This window comes from Xiphophorus hellerii, chromosome 4 (assembly GCF_003331165.1).
Source record: "Xiphophorus hellerii strain 12219 chromosome 4, Xiphophorus_hellerii-4.1, whole genome shotgun sequence".
In the NCBI taxonomy this organism is placed as follows: domain Eukaryota; kingdom Metazoa; phylum Chordata; class Actinopteri; order Cyprinodontiformes; family Poeciliidae; genus Xiphophorus; species Xiphophorus hellerii.
Genome location: NC_045675.1, coordinates 25,532,705 through 25,549,273, shown reverse-complemented (window position 1 = coordinate 25,549,273; position 16,569 = coordinate 25,532,705). Strand labels below are relative to the sequence as shown.

The following is a 16,569-nucleotide window of genomic DNA, read 5'->3' as shown; positions in this document are numbered from 1 at the left end:
CTTTTTTGTTGACGTTTTGTTTTGGATCGCCTTTGTCCCAGATACTTTTAGCTCTTGATTTGAAGTGTAGTTGAATAATTTCAACCAAGCTTGACAATCAGTCCAGTCTCCTTTGTTTTGAAATCCTTGCAATGACACTTCCAGAAATATTTCCTGTCAGTATGGGCAAAAAGCTACGATATCTGCCAGCCTCAGTCAGTCTGTCATGATGAAGAAGACGACTCCCCAAACACTAACAACTCACAGAAAATCTCTCTAACCTTAAAACTGACAGCTGCTGCTTCATGAATCTGCTTTGACTGATTCACTTTAGACTTAGTTTTGGTGACAAATGTTCCCACCCATCGCTAAGCAGCTCTGACTAGGAGGCAGGCAGACACTTTATTTGCAGTGAACGCTCTCTTCGCAAAACTGCTGAGGAGAAAAGACATTCTGATAAATAATTTATCCTAATTAGGCTATTCTGATCCAGTGAAGGGCATGGACATCTGAGAAGGACTCTATCTGCTGCCACAAGCTTGGGTTTTTTTCATTACTTTCTGGCATTATTACCATCCAGCCATAATTTCTTTTGCCACACACACACGCACACCCCCCCCCCCACACACACACACACACACACACACACCCACGCCTACCACACTCCTTGAATTGTCTTAATGATGTAACCGTCTGTCCTGACGACGGGTGTCTCTCTGGGTCCTGTAATTATCCCTGCATAAACCTGATAAGCTCGGCTTCCTCTGACCCTGATCAGATGCCTTTCAGATAGCTGCACTGAGACTACAGTAAAACCTCAGTCTTGTGTATAAATACTTTTCGGTTGATCTTTTTCATAAATGTCAAACTTGCCAAAAATGGAGATTGTTGAAACCCATTAAGTGTCAGAGGGTGTGGAAAGTATCAAGCTGCTGTATTTTGATGATCATATTTGTTCCCGCTGGCCTTCACCATTGTCTAAAACTCTGTCTTTTACCGCAGTCACACTAGTGCTTATTCGTCTTTTGATGGCTTATGAATATATGCAGACTCAGGCTGCCATGGATTTGTTGACATGTCGATACCTAATATACCTAATATTATGGTTTCTGTATACGGACGCTCTGTCTGCACTACTGAAGGTTCCCTCACCATGTCAGCCATAACCTGTATGTTCCTGTATGTTGCTGGTTAGAATTGGGCCTCTCTTTTTCATCCATTCAGCAATAATTTGACCACTTGGGGGCAGTCTCACACTGTGTATGGAGTATTTAACCTTAAGCCCAAGATGGTCACTGTAAACTCATCCATATAAACATGTAACAAGGCTGCATCATAAATGATAGTTTAGCTTTTTTTGGTTGTTGTTTTTGTTTTTTTTAACATATCTACATTTGTAGGGCTGCACAGTGGCGCAGTTGGTAGCACTGTTGCCTTGCAGCAAGAAGGTCCTAGGTTCGATTCCCGGCCAGGGTCTTTCTGCATGGAGTTTGCATGTTCTCCCTGTGCATGCGTGGGTTCTCTCTGGGTACTCCGGCTTCCTCCCACAGTCCAAAAACATGACTGTCAGGTTAATTGGTCTCTCTAAATTCTCCCTAGGTGTGAGTGTGTGTGTGCATGGTTGTTTGTCCTGTATGTCTCTGTGTTGCCCTGCGACAGACTGGCGGCCTGTCCGGGTTGACCCCGCCTCTCGCCCGGAACGTAGCTGGAGATAGACACCGGCAACCCTCCCGACCCACTAGGGACAAAGGGTGAACAGAAAATGGATGGATGGACATCTACGTTTCTTATTGTCAAATAAATAGTTACATAAAAAAGAAAATCTGAGTAAGTCTGCATTCAAATGAAGATTTTAATTTATACCTAATAATAGCTATACCTCATCAAACTGTTAAAGTAGCCATGGAGATCAAAGTTTACAACAGGACTTTAGGCTGGATGCATCTACGGTACTAAATAAAAGAATATTAATTGAGAGCAGTCATGGGGATGTTATTTTTGAGGATCACATTACTTTTTGCATCACTAGGGTTCAGAAGTGATAAAGGAAAATCCCATTTTCGCCACGGAGGATCGGAGATGGAATGAGTCCGAACTGATCTTCCTTAGTGAACTGAAGCTTAACGAGAGGGTTTAAAAGTCCATAGAAGTTCTGGGAGTTTCTGTATTACTAAAAGTTATATTCACTGAAAACGAGGCATAAACGTCCTCCTTCATCGAGACCATTATAGAGTTCATAACTGGGCTTCAGAATTTACTCCTTAACCATTTTTTTTTAAAACTCTGGATGTTAGCAGTAATGTTAGCTGTTTTCACCTGTGACAGGAAAACTTAGGAAAACGTATTTCACTAAATTATCAATTCAGAATATTGCCATAAAATAGTGCAAGTAGTTGAGTTTTTAAAAATAAAATATCTACACGGGTACAAAGTCCAGAGAGTGACTCTGATCTGATAGAAGTTTAATATTTTATTTCATGACAGCACCATGAAGCACAATAGAGCTCTCACTTAGAATCTCATCTGTTGTCTAAATGTAAACTAGGACATGTGGGCTACAGTCGTTTAATTGAAATTTAGACAACTGTTATAGTCAAGCTTTCTCAAAGATTTTGTATGATTTTTGCTATCTTTTTTATTAAACAAAATACAATTATTTGCCCTTCTGCGAGGGATTAAAATGTTTTTGACTTGATAATGCAGCTGTTAGACTTGTTATTGGATGTATGAGTTCACAGGCGTGAATGTCACATTAAGCTGTGTAAAAGTATTAAAGGTACTTTTACACCATTATTTTTCACAAGTTTGAATTTAATGTAATTCCTTTGAATCAGTCCGATTATTTCAGATTAACCAGAATTTGTAAAGAAATGTAATAGATTTTGTAGCTGGGAGAAAAGTCCTGCCAATTTTCTGATTGAACATTTGCCTGGTCTTCTTATTGTTAATTGTAGGACTTCTTTAAGTTGGCTGGTTTGGGGAGCTGTCTTGTTGTCACAATCCATCAAAGCTTTGGTCAGGCTATTTAATGTAAGCCTCCTAAAACTAGCTGATCTGAGATTAGGATCCTTATTGGAAAACATCACCATGTTCTAGAGCCCCCATCAGACAGAAGCGCTGCTCAAGTGAACAAGCTAAAGTTCCTTCCTACGGAAAATAAAGATTGAGTTCTTTGGTCATAAATATCAGAAAGACCACTCACCTGACAAGCATGGTGGTGGCAGCATCATGGAGAGGAGTTATTTTGCTATCAATGAAAATGGTGGAATGATGAACATTAATGATTACCTGAAAATTCCTAAATCTCGGTGACAATTGGGTGATCCAGCAGGACAACGATCGTACAGACATTAAGGTTTTGGAGGGAATAAAGCAGGCTAACATTTAACTTCTGGAAAGGCCTTAAACTCAACTCTACATTTTGAACTGTGTTTAAAAGCCAAGTCAGTGCCAGGAAATTAAATGAACTCTGAAGATGGTGAGAATGATGGAAGAAGCTCATTGATGACTACAAAAAGGCAACATATAAATTCTCTCATTTTTAAAAAAAAATGTATTTTAATGGATTGAAGTTGTTCCCTGATCAGTGGCGTTGATGTCCAACAATTGACCAGTGTTGCAATTTATTCCTTAAAGGGACAGATCTGAGAGCGCTCTCAGTTTCTTCACTGTAACAATAACAGAACCAGAACCTGTTCTTAAATCCTTAAAATGTCCAACTTCATTAGCAGCTACCTGTCGTCAAAGAAATCTCCCTCTCTCCTCCCGCTCAGCCAAACCGTTTTTTTCTTACTCCTCATTCTGTCTTCCTTTGTGCTGTTGAGCAGACACACCTGTCATATTCAAGCAAGCCTCATTCGTCCCTCTGAATGAACGCCAGAGATGGCGAAACAATCTCTGCACTAAAATTAAAGACAGTGATTTATTGTTCCAGTTTCCAAAGCAGGGTTTTTGTTCATTTATGAGCAGCAGCTGGCACATTTTACAGCACAGAAAGGAGTAAAAGTCTTCACCAGTCACCCTAATCACGAAACCAGGTATGATGATGGTGCTGCAGGAGAACAATGAGGAGACAGAGCAGCAGTGGGGGTTATAGTAAACAAGGAGGGAGAGGGGGGGAGAGAAGAAGAAGAAAAAAAACATAAAACAGAGCTGTACGGGAAACAAAGCAAGTCTGTGGCGGAGGTGTTTGCAGATGAGCGCAGGAGTTGAAAAAGAAGAAGCCGTGAAAGGCTGAAATTCAGAGGAGGAAAAGCAGCAGTGCCTGGAGTCTAGCAACTATTAATAATGTATCAGGGGGGCGACTACCACGCTTGCTCCTCATCTGGAGACACCAACTACACCTCATCAACTAAAACACCAGGGAGCCACAAAGGCTTTGAGCAGCTGCAGCACAGCAGCCTGGCCGGCCCCACAAACACACAACATGCAAGTCGGCGGATCATCACTGTTATTAAAAACAGTATCATTTAGCGCCTCATATTTCAGGGTTTGCAAATGATTTTTTTTTTTTGGTCATCATTGTCACATAGTCTCTTGTGATTAATCAGGAACCTCATTTCTATTCGATTGATGTTAAATACTTTTATTTTTAAGCATTTAGCAATTATACTTGTCCGTTTTTCATTTTATTATTTCAATTCATTAATAGTTTATAAATATTAAAGACGAATTGTTCTTCCTTTTTATGCAATTCTCATTTCAAATCTGTGTTTATTAGAAAATAAACATATTCTTTTTCAGATTTTAATACGTTTGCTTTGCTACATTGTGAATATTTTCCTTCCAACACCATTCCAGCGTGTTTTCTTGCCCCGAAAAGCGGATTCCGCTCAGAAAGATTCTGCATAAAATCATAAGTGCAAGTCGCTTTCTCCCATCTGTGTGTGGAAGGCACACATACACACACATGTACACGCCAACATGCATGTATGGTGGTGTTGGAGCTTCCTAAGCGGTCAACTGTGCAGCAGGAACAAATATGGCAAAACAAAACCTTTGCACAAAAAACAACATCTGCAACACCTCAATGAATACTTAATGTGAAAAGCTTCTACATTGTGCTGATGTTACACAAACATTTAGAAGCCCCACCCCCCTATCCCCCCTAAGGAAACCCACTTCGTTTTCCACTTGAAGGTGGAGTTAGCAATCTTAACATTAAAAAAAAGATTATTTGCAGATTTCTTTTTTGCTTGTTAGTTTTTTGTTTGCTAATTAATTTTTTTTTCAATGCACTGTATTTTTTCACTGAAAGGAGAGTTCACAGAACAGAGGAGGGGAAAAACTACAAATAATATAAATTAGAAACAAATTGCCTATATTTGGTGAGTTAAATGTCTTTCAGTCAAACCTAATGATAAACCTGTCAGACTGTTGCCTTAGCTCTGCAGGAACCCGCCAGCAGCTGCTGACTGGGAAGCTTCCGTAAGAGAACACTGACATCTTGTGGCGGAACTAGATACTGCATGTAAAAAAACAAAAAAGAAAACAGAGTTCAGCGTCTCGGAACACAGCAATGCTACTTTTGGTTGAAGCTGATAGGTTTGACTCTACCTCAGTTCTGTGTGTACCTGATTTATTGTCATGAACATTTAGCATCTTATGTATCCTCACTTATACTTAGGACTCAACGTTGGTAACAGATCTACACAGAACAGATTGTGAGAAATTATTGTTTTTCTCAGGGTCAGCATTTTCTTCCTGTCCATTTAGAGAAAAGCCAAGGATACAAATCTAAGAAAAATTATTTATAACCACAACTATAAAAAAACATCTTGAGGCATGTTTAATAGTGTAGATTTAATAATGTAACCCAACAAGAGAGACTCATTGTGAAGAATAGACGCCAGGTCTAACTACACCATACATGTTAAAATAAACTACAATTAAAAAAATTAGGACCTGACTAATCCAGCATTATTTTCAGGAGAAAAACTACCCAGGTACCTCAAATCGTTTGGTAACAAACATGTCCAAAAAAAATGGACAGGATTTGACTAAGTTGCAGTTTCCAGTATTTTCACACTGGAATTGCAAAAGAATATAACTGTTTTTGTAAATACCATGAATCGTGAATTCAACCCACCTAAATATCTTTCATTTAAAATATCACATGAAACTGGATTTTAAACAGGATTTGTTGTTATGTGAGAAGGGCTGCTCAGCAGGACAGTGGTGGTGGTCCCACAGGTCAAAAACATGCCTGTAAGATTAAGAGGTTTTTTTTGGGGGGGGGGGGGGGGGGGGGGGGGGGTTCAGGAGTGAATGTTGTTTGCCCTGTTACAGACAGGCAGCTTGTCCAGGGTGGATCTCACCTTTCGCCCAAAGACTGTTGGTGAAAAATACCTGTCTTCCTGTGTCACTGAAAGGATAAATAGGTAAAATAGATAAATGTATCTACATCATGTGGGACTTTTTTGCCTCTCTTGCCATTTATTCAGCGTATCAAAGATTACTATGTGATTTGGCCACTGCTAGCCAACTAAAGGACACAAAACATGAATGAAGTTCATCATCTATGCCTAAGACGCTTCCCTGACTATTCCTGGTTTATTCTTTAAATGCTTACAGCTTTACCTCTCTTCTCTGTTTTTGTTTGTTTTGTTGTTTTTTTTACCAGCAATGCTTTTTTTTAAAACACTTCAACATCCTATCTGAAGTTACATTTTAAGGGGGCGCACTAGTTCACATTTTGACAAATATCAACATCATGCTATGAATCCAAGATTCACATGAGAATAAACTGTGCCTCAATAGCTCATTATTTAACAAAGGTAGCTATTAAAAATTAACTGAGAGTCAAAAAATACATCAAGCAGCTGAAAATGTTGGTCATTCTCACTGTTACTAATTCCTGAAACAGCAGCTATGAATAATTCTCCAGCACTTCATTGTTTAATGATTTCAAGCGCACTCACCACTTCAGCGATGGATTAACGCAGATCTTCTGTCACCATGCTGAAGCAGAACAAATATCAGACAGCAGCTGATGATTGGTGCAGATATGATGTGTCAGATTTATGTAATTATGATTGATGTACAGATCATACAACAGCGACGCATAAAAAAGAATGACTGATTTACAACTAAAACAAAATGTAAAAAAATTTAAATTATTTTATTTTTTAAAAAGACATGCCGGGGTTGGGCTAGTCAGTTTCTTTACTTGGTGTTAGGAAGAATTGGAATGTAAGAGACTCTGGGGTTTTGATTAAAATTTTTAATCAAATTAATTCCACGGTCTGTAATTAATCGAAATGAATCGCATTTAAATCAAAGACCATTTATATACAAAACACCCTTTTATAATTCAAAACCCCTTTTTGCACCTAAACCGTTAAATAAACACGAGTTCAAAGACATTTGAATTTATTGCTTTTAATCCGTCTATGTTTAGCAAATTTTAATGAAAAAAAAACAAACATATATCGACAAAATAAACATTTTTATTCCATAAGCCCTTTCTACTACTGAATTATTGAATAAGTCGATTGATAAGATTAAGGATATTTATTGTTTTTAGTCATTATTTGGGTTATTCAACCATCAGATTGTTGAAAGTGCTACTATAAGCATTCAGCTTTCAAGTAGATATTAAAGAAAATAAGGATTACTTAAAACTTTTGTTTAGTCTAGAAAATAAAAATGAAATACCAAACCAAACAAAGCTTCAGGTACACGACAGCAACATTCTTTCAACGGACGATCGTGTTTTCACACTCTGCCTCTCACAGGTTATTACTCTGGTGCTTGACATTGTTTGAAGGGTAAATTTAAAAGAAGTACTCATTAACACAGATCACAACAGTAAAAACGGAGTCTGTGCCAACTCGGCTCTCAGTCACACACCCACACACCTACACACACGTACTGGCTGCTGGATGCCTGTCATTACTTTAACGTTGTGTTTCTGCACTGGAGAGTCTCCATCAGTTCACTGGGATTTTCCACAGGATGGATTATTGAGGGTGGTTCTAAGACAAAAAAAAAAAAGTACTACTCGGGGACTGGACTGTTCTTAAGCTATAAATTACGAGTTTCCTTGATTAAGTGCAATTGAACGCTTCTAACAGAAGTTTCAGAATCCTCTGAGTATTATTTGTATCAATGCTTTGAAATGAAAATAAAAATCTCACTCACTATCTCACTCTTGTATTTGAACTGAGCCTGGCAGAGCGACCATTACTGGGGGTAAGCTGCTGTCACCAGCAACATACTGGGAACTGTTCCTGTTTTATTTCCAATTCGAGCAAACAACAGCACATTTCACTTCCTAATACTGGCATCTTGTTTGTCTTCATTGCTGCAAAGTTTGAACAAGATAAGACACTCTGGAAGCTCTGATCGGACTGGCCCATCCCTCCACTGAGATCAGACGTCACACCGAAAAGCAAAGGAGCTCTGTTTACTGTACTGACAGACTGATTCACACCCTTCATTCACCATCCTTGCCTCGTCTGAACCCACCCAAAACCCGGGCGACATTCAGATTCGGTCTCGAGCTTCTTTTTTTTGTTGTTGTTGTTGCAGAAAGTGGGCGAAATTATTTACTCCAGCGGCATTGTTTCTTTGTCAGTTGGTGAAACTTGAAATACCAGCTCCACTGTTTTGCAACGTCAAGATTTTGCATTTAGAAGAAGAGCTTGCATTCGTATCATAATTCTAAAATGTTTTTAGCCAGTCCTCAAAACGTCCCTTCTTCTGCAAAAGTGAACGAGAATCAAGTGAATATCCTTTCCCCTAATTGTGGGGAAAACAGTTGTTTGTGAGCGTACACCTGTTGTGCGCATACGGCCTCCACCTCCGCAGAGACAACGTGAGGGGGAGGAGGAGGAGTGGCTCACTGCACTGGATATTCCTGCCGGGTTTGAAGAGGAAGGAGTCGGAAGGGGAGGAACCCTGCAGACGGCATGGCAACACGCACCTTCATAAAGGCACACCCCGCCTGTGGCCTCAGTTCAGCTCTCCCCTCTCTCACGGCGGCGGCACCCTGCAGTCATGCTCAGTCTCATCAAATTTCCACGAGTCTTCAGCATCAATCAGGTGCCCAAAGTAAGTCCATCTTCACCGCACATTCACCAAAACACATGAACTGATTTCACCTCTTTTACTTTGACTTACCCGAGTCAGAGGCAGGAGCGGTGGAGGAATGAGGAGAGCTTTCAGTCATTAGGAGTGAAGAAGATTTATGTGTTAAAGAATAACTTTTAAAAAAATTCTGTTCTTATCTTGCGCCGCACTTCACTTTCCCACTCATGTTATCATCCAGTTCAGAAGAAACATCTTTGGATTTACTTTGATTCAACTTTATTGCGAATGAATCTGTACCTCCTGGTTAATTTGTACCTCCTATATTAAACATTTCCTGCGGTAATAGTTCCTCCGTCTCACATGGAAATTCATTTTGGTTTGCCTGCAGAACAGAAGTGAAGAAACGGGTTTCTCAGATTTCTCTTAAAGGTGCAAGCCAAAAACAATGTTGTGGTTTTTTTTTTTCTGTGTGGAGGTTTTCCATGAGGACAGCATCATTTCTGGGTACCGGCACCCCAGGAGCTCCGCCACCGACTGCATCCTCAGCCTCTTCCAGATGACCAATGAGACGCTAAACATCTGGACTCACTTTCTACCCACCTGGTGAGCTGAAAAAGTTTAAGGATTTCAGTTTTTTGGTTTTTTTTTTGCAATGTGTGCTAAAATAAAAATCAAACGAGACAGTTGACAGAATTTATATTCAGTTTTCTAAAAGATAACACGCCGACCCTCGAAGCAGGGAAACTTTCTCTGATTTCATCCTTTGATTAAGCTTCTGTTATTCTGCAAATTTTTTTGTGTCAGTAACCTCGATTTGGCCGGATAGCACGTACCTGAATTAAAGAGGTAAAGCGATTACACAACAACACGAAACACCCAAAAAAACTTGTGCCCACGTCATGAGATGTGAATCACACACGTCCTGTAAAACCTGCAGGCCAAAGAGTTTTCCAGGCATCTCTTACATAATATCAGCTTTTTCTTTAATCACAGGAACATTCTTAGATTCTCATGATTCCATTTTTATCTTCTAGAGAAATCTTCTCGGCCTTGTGTACTATCCAGGTCCTGTACGGGATTAGATTAGATTTCTACATGCATATGGTTTTCCCAGTCTTTCACCAGTGTAACCTGAGACAGACTGAACATACTGACAGGTTTTGTTTTCAAGTCACCATCCCCAGCAGCCATGTGGTTCCCCCTCCCCTTTCTGCCTCACCGTGTTCCCCTGAATATTCCCCAAATTTTCAGGTTTAGAGGAAATCCCTCTAAGTTTACGCATTTTATTCATTATTAAACTGATTTGCCTGTTGAATTTTTTCATTAACAAGGAGTAGATTCGATTATTCACGTGGCAAGAATAAGAGACATAATGGAAGTTACACATAGCGCCAAAACAATGACAACTTGTCAACGACGCAGGGAAAGGAGAGAATCTTTAGATTGTTGTCGTATTTGTTCCTTGAGAAAACATCGGAGTTTGTCTTGCAGATTAGCTGTGCATCAAATCACATTTATTTATAAAACGGTTGTCACCGAAAGCCAATCTAATATTTTATTATAAAATTTAGTTACAACAACGAAAGCCCGCCCACCCAAGAAAAGAAAGAGATCTCTTTTAAAAAAGAGAGAAAAATACGGCAGAACAGGGCAGTAAGCATTCATAGATTCCTTAACATACCCAGCCGTAAATGAACTGTTACATCAGTGAATTTTACAACTACATTTAAAAACACTATGTGGCATCGTGACATGATCCTAAGATTCAGGCAAAGCAGATGACCAAATCCAAGCCTGATTCCCACGTACAGAAACATAAAAGAAGCAAAAAGGGAGACAGAAAAGAAGCTTTCTGCTGACTGGGACGACCTGTCAGCAAATATTTACGGTTTAAATAACGGGTAGGAGTATTTCCAGTATGTGCCGAACTTATGAAAATATTTCCAAAAAGACTCCAGATCTTGCCAGATTTGTCACTTAGATTCTGAACAGAATAACGGAAAACATGGAAACCCAACAAATGTGCGTGAGCAGAACGGAAGTATTTTATTTCATTATTAAGGCAAGACAGCAAAAGAACGCCACAGGTGTTACATCAGTGATGTGTTTATCAACCACGCCTACTTTGTGATAGAGAGCAGGGAAAGGGTCAGTGACCTCATTCAGGTGGAATTTTAATTTCAATTAGCCAGACACATGCTTTGTGTGTGTGTGCGGGCGTGTGCGTGTGTGTGTGTGTGTTTTTTTTTTATCTCCTCGTCTTTATTCATCCCTGTAAACGCGAGGATTTCACCTCGACATTCCTCGGCTGTGGAATCACAAACATGTGTTCAGTAGTTAATAGAAAGTCTGATCAAATCTCTAAAAGGAGAAACCCCCTCATTTTGAAATTGTTTAGCAAAACTATCCTTTTTATTTTTACCCCCAAAAACCCAGTGTGTGTGTTTGTGTGAATATCTTAAAGTGGCTGCTGAAATCTGTGCCCCTCGTGGCCTCGCTTCACTTCCTCCCAAACGAGACGTCGGCTATTTTGGCTGCACTGTCTAAAAGACAAGAGGGGGGGTATGTTCATCAAACCTGTGTGTGTGTGTGTGTGTGTGTAGACGTGGGTCTGTTTGGAATATCGTGAAGACACACAGGCGCTTGTGTCAAGGGGGAGAGGCGGACCTAAAGGCCTGGCACTAATGAGCAGGTCTGCGCTTCAGGCTTTCATGCGTATTGCCACAATTAGCTAACTGCTCAGTGACGGGGAAACACTGAAGGCAACACACAACGCACACTGCAGCTGATCAGATCAGGTTGTTTGTGTAGTGCTCTTAGTTGTTATGTAACTGAGTGGTGTAAGGGGGGGGGGACTGGTTTAATTGAGGGATAATAATTCATAATTGTACTTTCTGAAGGAGCAGCGTCAACTTATTGTTGAATAATTATGCTCATTATTTCGTAGGCTGTTTTCTTTCTAAGATGACCAGCTCTTGTGAACATTTATGAGTCACCTGCTATAAAAGTCTTATTTAACGCCTGTGCAAACAGAAGTGAACAAATAATACATTGTAGTACTAAATGAAAGCACTAAAGTTTCCCTACTTCGGTGCTGTAGTCTGGAAGGAAGAAGTCTGTTTATGCTGAACTCGCTCCCACATTTAGAGTCCAACCTGCAAAATGTCAGACACTGAATGTTGATATACCCCTTTGTTTACTCCTCTGCATACATTTCCTCATGTTGCTGACACAAAATAATTAATGTGACTTTTCCTGACACTGTTGTTTGAACATATGAGATGTTGTATGTTTTTTTCTCTTGAAGGTTTTATTTGGGACATTTGTGTTTTGGGTTTATTTCAGATCTTCTTCATCTTCGTTAAGTTTGCACATCTGCCATTTGTTACTTTAACATCCCTTTGTTTTAAACTAGCATAATGTGAAAGATTTATCTTGCAAAGGGCAGAGCAGTTCACTACAAAAATAAACAAAAATCTGAAATTGTTACATATCATAAGTGTGTCTCTTTGCTCTCATCTAAATTAGAGGGCAATTTAGTAATATTTAGTAATGTAAATAAAGTTTACTCACTTTGATCCCCTGTGTGTATTTCTGAGAGAAATACACTAATGATGGGACTTTTTTTTCATTCTATGAAACTCTAAAATAAATCAGCACAGACAGTGACTATAAGGAGAAAATTGATATTAAACAGTGCCACTGTCTTAGTTTTTTTTTTTTTTTTTTTTTTAAAGATTTTTTAACAATACAGATCAGGCTACTTTGAAGGGCACACTATTAAACTCTCAACATTGTGAAAAACGTTCTCTGTTTACCCTCTTAAACGTACAAAATCGTTCTTCCAGCTGTTGATGCAGTTATGGTATTTTTCACTCTTCAGCCGCTGCAGAAACATCATTGTTGCTACTTTTGTGCTGTGGATAGTCACTGCAGTTGACACTGGCTATTACCAAAGATGTTTCTTTCTATCAGGCAGAAAAGTAAAATGTTTTTTGTTTTGTTTTTTTTTCTTTTTGGGCAGGTACTTTCTGTGGAAACTGGTGACGGTGGTGCTGATGCAGCAGGGATGGCAGGACTCCTTCACCTGGCCTCTGATGGTCTTCCTCCTCTCCTGCTGCATTTATCCGTTGGCGTCCAGCTGTGCTCACACCTTCAGCACCATGTCTCCGCGGGCGCGCCACATCTGCTTCTTCTTTGATTACGGGGCGCTCAGTTTCTACAGCCTGGGTGAGTGCATCCTCTCTACCCAGAGTCGTGAAAGTTTAATAGCTACCCTAGCTAACGATTTAGCTGCCCTTTTAAAATTTGCTTAATACCAATATTTGCTTTGAATTACACAACATGATTAAAAAAGGTCAGAACAGTTTGCCTTTGCTCTCAATGTGGAAGCATTTATTTACTTAGAATATTATTTTTCATTGGCAAAGATCTATTTTCCTGATTTTAAATAACTTTGAACGGTTGATTTGCGTTGCTGCAGGGACTGCAGTCGTTTATTCATTTTACGCGTTCCCCGACAAGTGGGTGAACAGCTCCTTTCATCAGTGGTACATCCCCATCGCCATGGCCAACACGCTCATCTGCACCGTCCTGGCCTGCTACTCCAGGTATGACGAGGAAATGATCTGTTGCCACTTCTAGTAGAAGTATGTAAAGTTGAGTTTTATTCTTGAGCCAAGTGAAGATCGTCTTACACACACAAACAGTTTTATGTCATCATTAGCTAATTCCTAACCTTTCATCTCATCTCTCTCTGTCGCTCAGGCTTGGCTTTCCCTTCCTGCAATATAACCGTGACTTGAAAAGGTAAAGAGACTGCAAACAGGAAAAGAAAAACTTTTTTTGTTTGTTTGTTTTTATCATCTTCCAGAACATTTTTACACTGTGACTCAAGAAGTGTCGGAAAACCAAAATGCAGCCGCCTTCTAGACTTTACTCACGATTTGTCATGCGGCAGCCACAACAGATACTTGTTGCATATTTGGAGGAACTATTGAGCAACATGCTGCTCAGTGCAATGGGTGTTGGTTGGCAGTGATTACAGGGACCAGCCCTAATCTGGTCCGTGTAGTTCCACACAGTTAAGTCAAACAAAGAGCAGCTGAATGTATTGCGTAACAATCGCCCTACTGTAAGAAAAGCAATGCTTATCCCGATTTTTGTCTGTTATGCAATTTCAAATAATGTCAACCAGACTCTAAATAGATCCTCATCAAGTCTATTTGACCATGAAGAATTGTTAGTCCGTGTATTTTTATTGCACAGTCATTTAAATTTTTTTTTTTTCCAGATTACCTGGGAGTCCAAGTTTCAGCAAATTCTTTCGCATCCTTGCCTTCGCCTACCCCTACCTGTTTGACAACATTCCTCTCTTCTACAGGGTATGACTGCTTTGATCCTCTTTACACTGTACACCTGCATCTTTGCACTCGGCTCACCTTGTAAAGTAGGATGTTATGTACTGTACTAAATCTTGATTAGGTTTGGATATTTTGTGTTTAATGGGCCAAGACATGTATAAATGCAGGTGGTTTTACACAACAGAAGACTAATAGTCTGTTACTAAATAGATGGAAACCTTCCTCACTCTTCTTTTGAGGTAGAATATTTTTCATTTTGGACTTTTCATTTAAATGCTTGACTGGCAGGCGTGCATTTATGACTTGCATCTCAGCAGCGCTTCAGTTTAAGCCACATCAAGAGACGTTAGCATGCTCAACATGCTTTATAGTTCCCTGGTTTTCGCTGAGATCACGTTTGTGTCGTGTTCCCAGGTGCTTCTGTGCACGGGGGACGGCTGCACTGACAACGACACCAACATCCTCCACTACAAACACATCGCCTTGGCTGTCCTCACTGGCTTCCTGTTTGCCACCCGCTTACCTGAGCGCCTGGCACCCGGCAGCTTCGACTACATAGGTGAGATTCCTCCTCTGAGACGCAGTCATTGGTTTCAAGCTCTCATCATTCAGGTCAGGTCACTGCAGATAAATCTGTTGCCGTGTAAGTTGATTCAAATTCTTTAAAACTTAATGAATAGAAAACCAAACAAAGGCAAAGTTAGGATTCGTCACAAGCTCGGTGTTAGATTTGACAATCTTGAGAAAACTTTGAAAACAGGTACAAATAAAGTGCAAATCGTGCAAGACACCAACATTAATACAATATTTGTATGTTTGGAACAGATACTTAAGCAGTGTTTAAATGATCCACGTTTATAATAGTGACAGTATATCAAAAAACATATATAACCAACAATTGGTTGAACAAAGATAATACAGTTTTAACAAACTTATGGACTCATAAATGTCAAGAAAATGTACTAACAAAAAAAAAAAATCAAGCAAATTACAATATTTCTGACAAAGGATAAAGATGGATGCTATACACATATTAAGCTCAGCTGCATGAAACAAACCTTTGATTACTTTTATTAAAGATATCCTGGATACACAGGAGCTCCGAAGTGAAAACGTATTTACCTGAAGCTTAATGTCGCTTTACAGCTACCTGTTTGATTTGATTGTGAAACATTCACATATTTTTCTTTCTTTTCTTTTTTTTTTCCGTTTTTGTGTTAAACATTGTGAGAAAGCGTTAATGCACAACCACTGCTGGCTCGCCGCTAACTAACAGCCAGTAAATCATTTGCTCTGTGGTGAAAGGTGAGAAGCTTTGACTCAAGTGCGACTCGACTGCTCCCCCTGCAGGTCACAGCCACCAACTCTTCCATGTGTGCGGCATCCTCGGCACCCACTTCCAAATGCTGGCCGTAGAGCAGGACATGGTGACGCGACGCCCCTGGCTCACCGCTAACTCCGTGCCCGTCTCGTTTGCCAACTCTCTGGGCCCAGCACTGCTTTGCGTGGTGGTGAATTTGATCCTCATCTGCCTCTTTAGTCTGCCTCTCCTTTCTGGCCCGGCGTGGCAGAAAAGCAAACAGGGAAAAAATAAAAAGAAACTCTGCTCCTGCTACTAAATCTTAACCCAGGTTTTTATAGATGAGTGAAAAGAATAGGGGGGTAAAGAGAAACGGTATACAAGCATTCAGCTGTGATAGCTGCTGTTAAAGTATTCAAGAGCTGAGCTGAAGATCTAGGGACGAGTTGCACAATACGCTTAGACACAATGAACATTTTAATGAAACTGGTTCTTGTATAGAGCAGCTGGTTTGCTGTATTATGCATCGGTGCTTCATATGTTTGTACAGAGGTGTGTGTGTGTGTTTTTTTTTTTTTTACTGTGTTCTCTGAGTGTCATACATGTGGTGAATGAAGAGACTACAGGGAACAAAAATGATGTCAAGTTCAAAATTCACTTTTTAATTTAGAATTTACAGGCCGAGATTGTCGCTTTAACCCTCCTGTTATGTTCGTTTCTAGGGTGCAGCAAAAATGTCCGTGGGTCAGTTTGACCCGGGGAGTGTTTAATCATGCTATAGTGTCAGAAACCAAAACATTCCTCCAAAACATTTTTGTATCTGCTTATTAACTCCAGTACTAACCATTTCAATCAATATTTGTGCAATGATGTTTTTTTTATTTCTCAGAAATT

At 39.8% G+C, this 16,569-nt stretch overlaps 1 protein-coding gene across 1 annotated transcript; it reads left to right on the top strand.

The window, feature by feature from the left end:
• Window positions 1-8,903: 8,903 nt before the first annotated feature.
• paqr5b (progestin and adipoQ receptor family member Vb) lies at window positions 8,904-16,157 on the top strand. Its single transcript, XM_032561544.1, has 8 exons — window positions 8,904-9,033; window positions 9,488-9,615; window positions 13,037-13,242; window positions 13,496-13,622; window positions 13,780-13,821; window positions 14,306-14,396; window positions 14,790-14,934; window positions 15,726-16,157. Exons 1-8 carry the CDS (start codon window positions 8,980-8,982, stop codon window positions 15,992-15,994), a joined length of 1,062 nt encoding a protein of 353 aa, XP_032417435.1. The 5' UTR covers window positions 8,904-8,979; the 3' UTR covers window positions 15,995-16,157.
• The last annotated feature ends 412 nt before the right edge of the window (window positions 16,158-16,569 follow it).

What these genes read in the sequence shown, in the direction of transcription:
- paqr5b (XM_032561544.1), top strand. Translation starts at nt 8,980, where the DNA reads ATGCTCAGTCTCATCAAATTTCCACGAGTCTTCAGCATCAATCAGGTG. An exon ending in GCTCAGTTTCTACAGCCTGG is followed by an intron (nt 13,243 to 13,495) that starts GTGAGTGCATCC and finishes GCGTTGCTGCAG; the next exon opens with GGACTGCAGTCGTTTATTCA. An exon ending in ACATTCCTCTCTTCTACAGG is followed by an intron (nt 14,397 to 14,789) that starts GTATGACTGCTT and finishes TCGTGTTCCCAG; the next exon opens with GTGCTTCTGTGCACGGGGGA.